The 13,103-nt window shown below is 48.5% G+C and overlaps 1 protein-coding gene across 1 annotated transcript; it reads right to left on the bottom strand.

Annotated features, from left to right (window-relative positions):
- Positions 1-5,939: 5,939 nt before the first annotated feature.
- Positions 5,940-12,147, bottom strand: NRL (neural retina leucine zipper). The gene is made up of 3 exons (XM_083376726.1): positions 12,057-12,147; positions 8,405-8,807; positions 5,940-6,584 (listed from the first exon to the last, which is right to left on the bottom strand). The coding sequence occupies exons 1-3, from the start codon at positions 12,074-12,076 to the stop codon at positions 6,186-6,188; spliced, it is 822 nt and encodes a 273-aa protein (XP_083232852.1). The 5' UTR covers positions 12,077-12,147; the 3' UTR covers positions 5,940-6,185.
- Positions 12,148-13,103: the final 956 nt, after the last annotated feature.

Genomic DNA, 13,103 nt, shown 5'->3' with positions numbered 1-13,103 from the left:
GAGTTCTAGTCCCGCCTTAGGCATGAAAACCTATGGCTCTTTGAGCTCTCTGGCCCAGGCTGAGGATTAATTTATTTTAACTGGGGTTTTATTTGCACAGGGTTAAGTTTAATCTTTTTTAAACTGGTTTTAACTTTTGTATTGTTGGTTTTTAATTCCCTGTAAACCGCCCTGAGTCCTCAGGGAAAGGGCGGTATATAAATGTAATAAATAATTAAATAAAATAAATAAAACCCGCTGGGTGACCTTGGGCCAATCACCGGGAGACGGTGAGTTCTAGTCTTACCATAGGCACAAAAGCCAGTTGGGTGACTTTGGGCCAATCATCAGGAGACAGGGAGTTCTAGTCCCACCTTAGACATGAAAGCTGCTGGGTGACTTTGGGCCAATCGCCAGGAGACGCTGAGTTCTAAACCCACCTTAAGACACAAAAGCCAGCTGACCTTGAGTTACTAACAAAGTAATAAAGGTGGGGTAATTATCGAATAGATCGATAAATAAACGCCCAGCCCCTCCATTGTCGAACTATTCTCACCCGCGTTGCTCTCTCCATCATTATTCTGGGTATCGCACTAAAACGAGAAGCGTTTCAATCAGAATAGAGCTGGGAGGGGCCTTGGAGGTCTTCTAGTCCAGCCCCCCGCTGAAGCAGGATGCCTATACAATTTCAGACAAGTGGCTGTCCAGTCTCTTCTTGAAAAATCTCCAGTGTTGGAGCATTCACAATTTCTGGTGGCCAGCTGTTCCACAGGTTAATTGTCCTCACTGTCAGGAAGTTTGTCCTTAATTCCAGGTTGCTTCTTCTCCTTGATTAATTTCCATCCGTTGCTTCTTGTCCTGCCTTCGAGGGCTTTTGGGGAATAGCTTGACTGCCTCTTCTTTGGGGCAGACCCTCAAATATTGGAAGACTGCTATCGTGTCACCCCTGGTCCTTCTTTTCTCTCGACTGGCCATTCCCAAATCCTGCAACTGTCCTTTAGCAAATGTTGACCTGTACATTTTCTTGATTTCACAGAAATCTTTGAAGGTTTTCACACTCAAAAGAAAGAAAGAAAGAAAGAAAAACGAAGAAAATAAAATCTGTCTTGCTGATCTCGCCTTGCCGGGAAGGAAAATAAATTTTGCAAACCCTTGTCAAGAATTTTGCTTGTACGTTGGCGCCACCTCGTGTTGGCGTAGGAGACAAAGCTCAGTATTCAAATTTAGGCTAAACCGGGTTTCTTTGAGGATAAAATACAGCTTTAGTCCAGGGGTAGGCAACCTCGGCTCTTTTATGACTCATGGACTTCAACTCCCAGAATTCCTCAGTCAGCTGACTGAGGAATTCTGGGAGTTGAAGTCCATGAGAGTCATAAAAGAGCCGAGGTTGCCTACCCCTGAGCTAGTCCTTCACTTACGACTCCCAATGGACCCCAATACCTCTGTGGTTGTGGACACTTGTTAAGTGAGTTTTGCCCCATTTTGCAACCTTCTGTTGTCATGGTTGTTAAGTGAATCAGTTGATAAGTTATTGAACCTGGTTGTTAAGGGAATCAGGTGATCTTGGGACACAGCGACGGTCATAAGTATGATGCCGTTTTGCCCAGTGTCTGGATTTTGATCACCTGACCCTCCATTTCAGATTGTTGGGGACAATCAAGCTGACTTTGTAATAATGCCGCTTGGGTGTGTGTGTGAAAGCCCTAATAAAGCAGGCATATACATAGAATGAAGGCTACTGCTAAGCTTGTAAGCCGCCCTGAGTCTTCGGAGAAGGGCGGGATATAAATGGAATTAAAATAAAATAAATAAAATAAATTTCAGACAAGTGGCGGTCCAGTCTTTGCTTCAAAACCTCCAGTGATGAAGCACCCTCAAACTTGACTGATCGACTTTTTATTCTACGCCAATGTTTCTCAGTAAGAACAGAGCTGGGAGGGACCCTGGAGGTCTTCTAGTCCAACCCCCTACTCAGGCAGGAGACCCTATTCCAGACTTTTATGCAAAACCTCCAGTGTTGGAGCATCTACAACTTCTGAAGGGAACTTCTCTTCCACTGGTTAATTGCCAGATTCACTTAACAAGCCTGTTACCGACTTCACAACCGCAGCGATTCACTTAACGACCGTGGCAAGCAAGGTCGCGAAAGGGGGCAAAGCTCATTTCAAAATGATCTCGCTTAGCAACGGGAAATGTTGGGCTCAACTGCGATCGTGAGTCAAGGACTGCCTTGTATTTTTGGTTTTAAATCCATTTCTCGCGCTTCCGATTTGTTTCTCCCGGTTGGCCCATCGCGGTCCCTCGGACACGAAACAGCAGCCGAGGAAAATATTTCACGCAAATCCGCCTTGTCTCTGAACAAGAGGCTGAACGATAAATCGTTAAAGCAATTTATTCCAAAAAAGACAGAACAATTTCTTCCAGAGGTTCGGCCAACTTTGGACTTTGCGTCCCTTGGGGTTAAACTGAACAGATTATTCGTTGGTAGGAACGTTGCGATTTCGCAATCCTTATCTGCTCCCTCACTTGGACATCTCAGAGTATAATAATATTCCATTACACTGATAAAATAAAAAATAAAAAAACAAGCCAGATCTATCTCCCTCAGTTCGTCCAAGGTCAGGCGTAATATTCATGGCAGGTGAACTTTGAGCATTGCTGCTCTTAAATCCCATTTAACTCCTATTTTTCCTTCCCTGGATTTTAGCCAGATCAGATTGCTAGCTGCAAAAGGCAAAAGTCTCTGAGATTTTCTCAGCTCCGGGAAGGAAATAAACGACATTTTTAAGATGCTCGCGAGATCGGTGGGCCTACAAGTTTGACTCTCAATACAGGCGGTCCTTTAGTTGCGACCGCAATGGAATCCAGAGTTGCTAAGCAAGGCAGTTGTTAAGCAAGCCTTGCCCCATTATACAGCCGTTTTGCCACCCTTGCTAAGCGAATCGCTGCAGTCGTTAAATGAAACGTGCCATCGTTCAACGTACCCGGCTTCCCTGTTGACTTTGCTTGGGTAGGTCGCAAAAAGGGGATCACGTGACCCCAGAATCATGCAACGGTCAAAAATACGTGCCAGTTGCCAAGCGCCCGAGTTTTGATCATGTGACTGTGGGGATGTTGTGACGGGTGTGTGGAAAACGGTCATGTCGCTTTTTTCGGAGCCCTCACAATAAACGGACAGCCGTAAGTCGGGCAGCATCCTCTGGAAGTTTTCATGGATTTATCCATGGGGTGTTCTTGGCCACTGCATGGAAACAGTTTGCAATGATTTTCTTCCTAAATAGCCAATCTACCCGGCCGTTGTAGGATTTCCAAGTGGTCTCCCATCCAAGTAGGGGGCGGGCCCAAGCTTTTTCATCTGTGCATTCGTTGGGCTGTGTGTGGTTCCTGTTCTAAAGAATAGGGAAATCTATTTCTCAGACCTCAATCAATTGTTGCGTTGCGGCTTTTCACTTGTTGATTTCCACAAAACATTTGTCTTGTCTTATGATTTAAATCTTTGGTCCTCTTCCTGTTGTGTGGTGGCTGGCCAAATATATGGTTTTAAAGAAATAAACCACAATCAAAGGCTTCGCTTCCAGCCCAGACATGATCTGCCAGCAAACGTTTGACTACAAGCAGCTTTTAAAATGTGCCCATTTCACTCCTCAAAACCAGCATGATGGCTTACAATTATGCTTTGGGGTTGTTTTTTTGGTTAGAAAAGGATGTTTTATTATTTAAAAAATCCATACATCGCGGAACGTCTTCCCAGTAAGCTGGAAACATCCCAAAGTTTCACTTGGGAAGAGACTGAACGAAGGAAAAAGAAAATTTGAAAATACAGGGAGTCCTCAACTTACGACCACAATCGAGCCCAGAAATGTTGGTCACTAAGTGAGACATTTGTAAAGTGACTTCTGCCGCACTTTACGACCTTTATTGCCATGGCTGTTAAGTGAATCACTGCAGTTGTTTAAACGGGTAACTCGGTCGGTAAGTGAATCTGGCTTCCCCACCGACTTTGCTTGCCAGAAGGTCGCAAAAGGAGATCACACGACCCTAGGGACAGTGCAACTGTCAGAAGTACATGCCTTGGGGATGCTGCGACGGTCGTTAAGTGTGAAAAACGGTGATAAGTCACTTTTTTCAGTGCCTTTGTAACGTTGGTCCTTAAATGTGATCGTTTAGCGACCTTTCAAAGATACAACGGCACAGAAAAAGGTGACTTGCGACCGTGTTTCACACTTACAACCATCGCAGCCGCCCCAGGGTCACATGATCAAAATTCAGACAATTGGCAACTGACTCCTATTTATGACGGTCAGTGTCCCAGGGTCACATTATTCCCTTTTGCAATCTTCAGGCAAGCAGTCGTCACATGGGGCAAAACTAATGCCTCACTTAGCAACAGAAATTTGGGGCTCAATTTTTGTCGTTGAGGACTACCAGTAACCCCACCGTAGAATATTTAGTTTAGCAGCTACAATGGGGACCAAGAGCTTGGTTGTTAAGTAAAGAGGTCACTAAATGAAATCACAACTGGGCTTACGATCTTAATTTAGCTTCCCTTTGCTTTAGGGTCATACAGATGGTTGTAAAGTTATATTTTTCATTTTGGTCACAATTGCAAATGGTCGCTAAACGGGGCAGTCGTTAAGCGAGGACCACATTGAATTTTCCCGTTGTGTACTAGAATCGGTGGGCAACGAGACAGCCTGGCCCAGTCCCGCAGCTGGGATGGGAGCTTTGGAGACCGCAGGCCTGTGAAGTGTGGCTGTGATGTTCTTTTAACAATTTGTGGGTTCTTGTCCACTGCAGTTGTACAACTGTGAGGGAGCAATGCAAGGGCAGGGGTGCGAACACGTGCCTACAAAGGGCTTTTTATATATATATATATACATATATAATTATTAAAAAAATTAAAAGGATAAAAACATATTTGTGATGGTTGCAGTGTCCCGGGGTCACGTGACTGCGTTTTTTCTTGTATTTTTTTTCCAGACTCTTGTGTGGTTATTTGGGAATATTTGGTATTTGTTCCCCAAGGAAAAGCTTGATCCTGTGATGTTGCTGAAGTGGAGGAAGCCATTTGTAAAAGTACTCTGGTTTTTTTTTATTGACAGGATCTAAAGGGTGACTGTGGGTCTCCTTTTGCAACAAAAACATCACAAAGCTGCACTTTTCACACACTTTTGTTTTCCTGCAACACTGGCCAAATCCCCACAGAGGCCCAGAAGAACATCGTCCAATCCCAGCGTCGCTGTCAACTCAGCCGTCCTCCAGGCACACAACTCCCAGAATTCCTAGCTACTCGCTAGGAATTCTGGGATCCTGGCTAGGGATTCTGGGAGTTGTGGTTTTCGCCTAGAGAGGCTTAAAAGATTTTTTTTATTTTTATTTTTTGTTTCGCCCCACACAACTCTCACACCCACACAGGAAAATGTAATGCATGTTGTTGACAGTGGCATGTTTTGGGGATCCTGGGCCCACAAATGGTTTTGTGCCTGGCCTCACCAATGAGGCAGCCATTTTGAGAAAGGGCAGGTCTACCCCTCCCTTCCTGGCAATTTCCAGGATCCAATATGGCCTCCAGGTTTCTCAGAAAATTGAGGATCCCTGCTGCACACCCTTTTTCCTTGCCAAACTCTCTCCATTTGCAAATTTGGGACCTAAAAATTGGGCAACAACTTCCTAAATCTGCCTCTTTTGCCCTCTGGGCCAAATTTTGGCTCTGGGGAAGAGACCGGAAGCCTGTTTTCGGCTTCCATTTGTTTCTCTCCTTCCGATGGAAGCAAGAATGATCACCCTGTACATTTCTCAACACGCTCAAGAGGACAAGCCTTATTTGCACCATAAACGTCACTAGACTGAGGAATAAGGCTGCAGAGAACCATGGGGGCTGTAGTTCCTCAGGTGGAAGATGGACGACACCCACCCACCCCACCCCTGAGCAGCACCCGTGCCAAACTACAATTCCCAGGAGCCTTCGAGGGGAAGCGTCTGCCCACTTGCCATCATCCCCAAAGCTATTAGTGCGTTAGACCTGCCTAAGATGGCTGAGACTTTTTGGCGCCATCTGGTGGTGGAAAAAGGGACTACCTGGGAGGGAGCTGGGCTCAGCGTCCCCCTCTGGTGGATTAAAGAGGGGAAAGCAGCTTCTCAGCAAGTTCATTTCCCGCACAGCTCCCTGAAAGTTTGATGGAGACGGAAGGAAGTCCAGGGCGGGCTCATAAAAAAAACTGCACCATGGAGGGTGCCTGAGCTATGGGGGCCTTAGCGGCCCCTTCCCCACAATGCCCCCCGGCCGCCTCGCTCAGCAGCTTCTGACACCGGGCTTTGTAGATGTCTCGTTCGTGGACCAAGCGGGCCACCTCCACCCGCAACGACTCCAGCTGCTGGGCCAACTGGGACTTTTCGGCCTCCAGGATGTGGCGCTGCTGGACCCGTTTGAAGCGACAGGACTGGGCGTAGCCGCGGTTCTTGAGGGTGCGCCGTTTCTGCTTCAGCCGCTGCACCTCGTCCTTGCCGAAGCCGCGGAGCTGCCGGTTGAGGTCCCGCACGGACATGGAGACCAGCTGGGCATCAGAGAAGCGGTCGGAAAGCCGGGGTAGCTGGAAATGAGGAAGCTGTATCAGGCGGGGCAGAGGAAGACAAAAGCCACATTGGGTGAGCAAAAGGATGCTAAAGTTGCAGCATTCTCACACTAGGGCAGGGTTCTTCAAACTTGGCCCTTTTAGGACTTGTGGACTTCAACTCCCAGAATTCCTCAGCCAGGCACTGGCTGAGGAATTCTGGGAGTTGAAGTCCACAAGCAGGGTTCTTCAAACTTGGCCCTTTTAGGACTTGTGGACTTCAACTCCCAGAATTCTTCAGCCAGGCCTGGCTGAGGAATTCTGGGAGTTGAAGTCCACAAGCAGGGTTCTTCAAACTTGGCCCTTTTAGGACTTGTGGACTTCAACTCCCAGAATTCCTCAGCCAGGCACTGGCTGAGGAATTCTGGGAGTTGAAGTCCACAAGTCCTAAAAGGGCCAGGTTTGAAGACCCCTACACTAGGGGTAGGGAATACAGACGGTCCTCCACTTACGACCGCAATTGAGCCCAACATTTCTGTCGCTCGGCGAGACAGTCGTTAAGTGAGTTTGGCTGCATTTTACGACCTTCCTTACCCCAGCTGTTAAGTTGAATCCCTGCGATTTTGAAGGGAGAAACACAGCTGTTGAATGAATCTGGCTTTTCCCCTTGACTTTGCTTCTCGGAAAGTCGCAAAAAGGGGATCAGGTGATCCCGGGATATTGCAACCGTCGTTAAGTGCATGCCAGTTGCCAAGCGTCCGAATTTTGATCACGTGACCGTGGGGAGGCTACAAAGGTTGTGTGAAAAATGGTCACTACCTGTACATAATCTTTCTTTGAAGACGGAGGAGGCTGGTGTCCCCCAACATCTGGGCCCTCTGGGTGTGGTTGGACTACAATTCCCCGCACTCCCAGCCACTGGCTACCGATAGGAGTTGTAGTGCTCCACATGGAGAGGATACCTGATCGAGGCAAGCTGCTTCGAGCACTGAACCCAATTATTTCGTTTTCTAAAATGTGCAATCCTATTTAGTTCCTGTCACATAAAGCCAGAAAAACTGAATTAACAGAACCTCCATTGGGCTGGCCATAAGCCAGCATGGACCTAACATGCAACCAACTCCTCCTCCTCCTCCTCCTCCTCCTCCTCCTTCTTTTTTTTAATGTTGGCTATCTGGTCCGTTACCTTCTTAATCCGGAGAAATTAAGAATATTTTTATTCCCCTTGAAACATCTCATCCCCTCTCGGGAGAGGTACATTCACAATCCAAGTCTGAGAGTGCTCATTTCTTATACTACAGGTTTATGAGCCTTCTGCCCCGTGTAGCAGCACTCTGCACACGCTCAAAAGCTATGCCTTCCAGGAAGGGCCTTCAACCGGGGGACCCCTTCATTTTAGGCAGCCTTTCAGGTCCGAAGCCGTTCTAACCTTGGACGCACAGGGACCGTGGCTTCTAGCAAGACGGCTCTTTGCACATGCTCAGAGACTCTTAATTCGATCCAATTTCCCAAGACTAATTGAACCACTCTCCCATTCATCCTTCTGTTTCCCTTCCCCTCCTATTCTCCACTTGCAACAGCTTGTTTAATGACCATTCAAAGTTACAACAGGCCTGAAAAAAGCGACCTTTTTTTCCCCCACACTTAACAACCGCTGCGGCGTCCCCATCCACAGGTGATCGGAATTCAAACGCTTGGCAACTGACTCGCGTTTACGACGGTCGCAGGGTGCCGGGATCACGGCAGCGATTCCCTTAAGCGCTGCGGCGAGAAAGCAGCAGACGTTTGGGGCTCCGCTGACGTCGTAAGTCGAGGACTGCCTAAAATAAATATTGGATGTCTTTCTTTTTTTTTTTTCGTTTCGTAGGCCTTACCTGTGGCTGCTGTTGCTCTGCCCCAAAGCTCTCGACGGATCCCAAGTAGCCCTGCAGCTGGGGGGTCACGTTGTTCCGAAGACCCCCTTCTGCCACCGGTACCCCCAAAAAAGCTTCGACGGCTTCATCCAGCCCTGGCACCATTGGCGTCTCCGGACCGGTGCCCGCCGCCGCGGCTGCCAAAGACTGGTGCAGCGTCGCCATCCAGTAGAGCTCTTCCAGGGAGGATTTGGGGTCTGCCCCCTTGTCGAAGGTGGGCGAGGGGGGCACGGAGCTGCATGGGGTGGAACTGACGGAGGAACTGCTGCCCGGTCGCGGCAACTCCTGCTTCACTTCGAACTTCAGCAGGTCAAACTCATCCAGATAATCCAGAGCAATCGGACTGGCGGGTAAGATGCTCATTCTGTAAGCAGGAAGGAAGATAAGGTTGGTGATTGTGTGTGTGTGTCGGTGCATTTGTGCATACGTGTGTCTCACCGGGCTGGAAGAGATCTGGATTAATGGATTAACTGTGAGGCGGTGGGGGGGGGGAAATAGAAAAATAACCAACCCAATATTCTTTTCACCAGCTACCCTGTTTACCCAGGACGCTGAATATCCTGTGCGGTAGGTTTTGCACCTCATCCAGCCCCGCGGCAAACTTCTAATGCTACCACCTCCCTATTTTATTATTTCGTAGGTTACGAGATGCTTGCCAGGAAATAAACGGGCAAAAAAATATGCGTCTTTTGCACCAGCTACCCTGTTTGCTCAGGACGCCGAACATCCCGTGGGGCAGGTATTGCACCTCATCCAGCCCCGCGGCAAACTTCTAATGTTACCACCTCTCTCTTATTTTGTAGGTGGTTATGAAGGAAATAAATAGGCAACAACAACGACAAAATCTTCTGCACCAACTACAGGGGGCCCTTTACTTAAAACAGTTCTATTTAATGACCATGTCAGAGTCACAACGGCACCGGGGGGGGGGGGGAAAGGACTTATGTTTTACATGTTTTACACTTACGACCTTCGATCACGTGATCATAATTCAGTTGCTTGGCCACTGATTCGTATTTATGCGACCTTCCGACAAGCAGAGTCGACGGGGGAAAGCCAGATTCATTTAACAACCGGGTTGCTAACTTATCGAGTGCAGTGATTCGCTTAACAACCGTGCCAAGAAAGGTCGCAAAGGTCTCGCTTAGCAAGAGAAATTCTGGGCGCCATCGCAGTCGTAAGTCAAGGACCGTCTGCAACCCTGTTTGCTCAGGACCCTGAACATCCTTGAAGGCAGGTTTTGCGCCTCATCCGACCCCACAGCAAAACCTCTATTGCTACCCACTTTTTCCCTTCGTTTGGTAGATTAGGCTAAAGTTGCCAAGAAATAAATAGGCAAAAAAAAAATATATTCTTTGGCACCAACTCTCCCGTTTGCTCAGGACGCTGAACACCCCTGTGAGGTAGGTTTTGCACCTCGCCCAGCCCCACGGAAAATTTCTAGTGCCACCATCTCTCGCCTTTATTATTTCGTCGGTTACGATACGCTGGGGCGGAGACACCAGGAAATAAATAATAAAGGATCAACAAAAAAAAAGTGGCAGCCACGGATTATCCGGGGAAGATTTTATTTCATGTTAAAAATCGCTGGTTAAATTTGTATGCCGCCCGACTCGCCACCCAAAGTGACACGGTGACGTGCCGGCCATCTGGATTTAAACCACAGTTTGAGTCCTACATATCCTTGCTAGCCAGCTCTTGACCAGGATAGGTTGCAAAGGCGATCCGATCCCTTGCCCCAGTGCAAACGTTTTGCACTCGATTCACACCTAATGACTTGGATTGAAGTCCGCTGTCCCCCAGCACCTCCCTCTGCCGAGCTTCTGTAGCCCAGCACTGTCTACCCCAAGCCAGAAGAAGAAGTACCTCTTGCCGGTGTGCAGGGTTTTTTTTTTTGGAAAACTGGAGGGTGATTTTAGCATTGAAACCGGAATCATGGGGGATTCTGCTGAGCAAAAAAAACCAGGCAGAATTTCTTCTCCTAGCCGAGCTGGATGGAAAATACCGAACTGAGATTATTTCTCTTTACTACTTTTTTTTTTCCTGGCTAGGCTACCGCTACTTACATAGACCAACCCTTGGTGCCTAACTGGCATCGTTGGATGAAATGGGAAGGGTCTGATAAAGGGAAGACACACACACACACACACACACACACCCCGCCGCCTCCAGAATCTAATACTCTGAAGCAAAAGTTTTTCAACTTTGACAAGTTTTATTTATTTATTTATTTATTTTAATTCCATTTATATCCCGCCCTTCTCCGAAGACTCAGGGCGGCTTACAAGCTTAGCAGTAGCCTTCATTCTATGTATATGCCTGCTTATTAGGGCTTTCACACACACACACACACCCAAGCGGCATTATTACAAAGTCAGCTTAATTGCCCCCAACAATCTGGGTCCTCATTTGACCTACCTGGGAAGGATGGAAGGCTGAGTCAACCTTGAGCCTGGTGGGACTCGAACCTGCACTGATTGCAGGCAGCTGGTGTTACTTGAGGCGGCATTAGCCCACTGCTCCACCAAGGGGGGGGGATTCTGGGAGTCGAAGTCCTTCCCCTCTTCAACTTGTCAAAAGTTGAAGAACTTTGCTTAAAGATCCCATGTGAGGATGAATTTTTGTCAAGATCGGCTAAACAGCCTTTCCTTTACCCCGCCAGCCCAAATCCACACCTTCACACACACACACACACACACACACACACACACACACACCGCAATCCACAGGTGCTGGCTTCCCCCTCTGGATGGCGCGCAGCTGCGCGCATCCTCCACAGGAGAGGAGGATCTCTCTCTCTCTCTCTCCGGAGCTCTTGCCATCCCGAAGGCAAGAAAGGATCGCGGAGAGAAAAGAAGAAATGAAAGCGGACGGGGCAGGGATAGAGGAGAAAGCCTGCAAAACGCAAAGCGATCCTTTGCAAAAAAAAAAAAAAAAAAAACTTCAGACCCGTGGAAAACGCAAGGTGATCCTTGGCAAAAAACAAAACAAAACAAAAAACCCCAGATCCGGGGAAAACGCAAGGCGATCCTTTGCAAAAACCCCAGATCCGGGGAAAACGCAAGGCGATCCTTGGCCAAAAAAAAAACACAAAAAAACAAATCCGGGGAAAACGCAAGGCGATCCTTTGCAAAAACCCCAGATCCGGGGAAAACGCAAGGCGATCCTTTGCAAAAACCCCAGATCCGGGGAAAACGCAAGGCGATCCTTGGGCAAAAAATAAATAAAAAAAACCCAGATCCGGGGAAAACGCAAGGCGATCCTTTGCAAAAAAAAAAAAAACCCAGATCCGGGGAAAACGCAAGGCGATCCTTTGCAAAAAAAAACCCAGATCCGGGGAAAACGCAAGGCGATCCTTTGCAAAAAAAAAAAACCCAGATCCGGGGAAAACGCAAGGCGATCCTTTGCAAAAAAAACCCAGATCCGGGGAAAACGCAAGGCGATCCTTTGCAAAAAAAAAAAACCCAGATCCGGGGAAAACGCAAGGCGATCCTTGGCAAAAAACAAAAACAAAATCCAGATCCGGGGAAAACGCAAAGCGATCCTTTGCAAATCTCCAAAATTTTTCCTATATATATATATTTGGTGTATGTGTGGGGGGGAAAGAGCCCACCTGCTCGCTTGGTCGTCCATAGGTCTTGTTCCTTCCCAGCGTCCGGTCCGGACCGCCTTGCCCTCTCCTGCCTCCCGTTGCAGCTGCTTTAGGGCTGAGGATCCCAAAGAACCCAGCGCAGCCCCCGGGGTTCCCTTTAAACCCCGGCAGAATGACTTCACCCGCATATATTAGCAGCCAGCCAATGGGGAGGGTGGGATTTAGGCGGGGGCGTGGCCGACATTTAGCCCCCCCCCCACGTCCCTCCTCCCTTTTCACCAGCTTGGAGGAAGTTTGTTCCCTACTCCCAGTTCCTCTTTTGGGGGGGGGGATCACATGGTCCCCCCCAGATTTGCACTCTTGCTCAGCCTCCACCCTCCCATGCATGGGACTACAAAGCCCAGCGCTCCCGGCTGAGCCGCTTTGTGCGTGCGCACACACACACACACACACACACACACACACACACACACACAGCTCTAAAGTTCTGGCTTGGATGGCACCCCAGTGCGTCTGGAAGCGGTGAGGTCATGTCGGTGCCCGTCGTGTTCCTGAGCATGCACAAAGCTGGGTGCCTTGGCCGGCAAAGCTCGTGCACACACACACACACACACAAACACACACACACACACACACAGGTTTCAGTTCTGGCTTGGATGGCACCCCAGTGCCAAGGGCAAGATCTGGAAGCGTTGTGCCCGTCGTGTTCCTGAGCATGCACAAAGCTGGGTGCCTTGGCCGGCAAAGCTCACACGCATGCGCACACACACACACACACACACACACACACAAACACACACAGTTCTGGCTTGGATGGCACCCCAGTGCCAAGGGCAAGGTCTGGAAGCGTTGTGCCCGTCGTGTTCCTGAGCATGCACAAAGCTGGGTGCCTTGGCCGGCAAAGCTCGCACACGCGCGCACACACACACACACACACACACACACACACACACGCCCACCCACCCCACAGCCTCGGCCTGCCTGTAGTCTTCAACTTTTTTTTATTATTATTATTTTAAAATTCCATTTATATCCCGCCCTTCTCCGAAGACTCAGGGCAGCTTACAA

The sequence above is a fragment of the Vipera ursinii genome (genome assembly GCF_947247035.1).
Source record: "Vipera ursinii genome assembly, chromosome: Z".
Classification (NCBI taxonomy): Eukaryota; Metazoa; Chordata; class Lepidosauria; order Squamata; family Viperidae; genus Vipera; species Vipera ursinii.
Note: the sequence above shows the minus strand (reverse complement) of the source record. Positions and strands in the feature narration are given on the sequence as shown.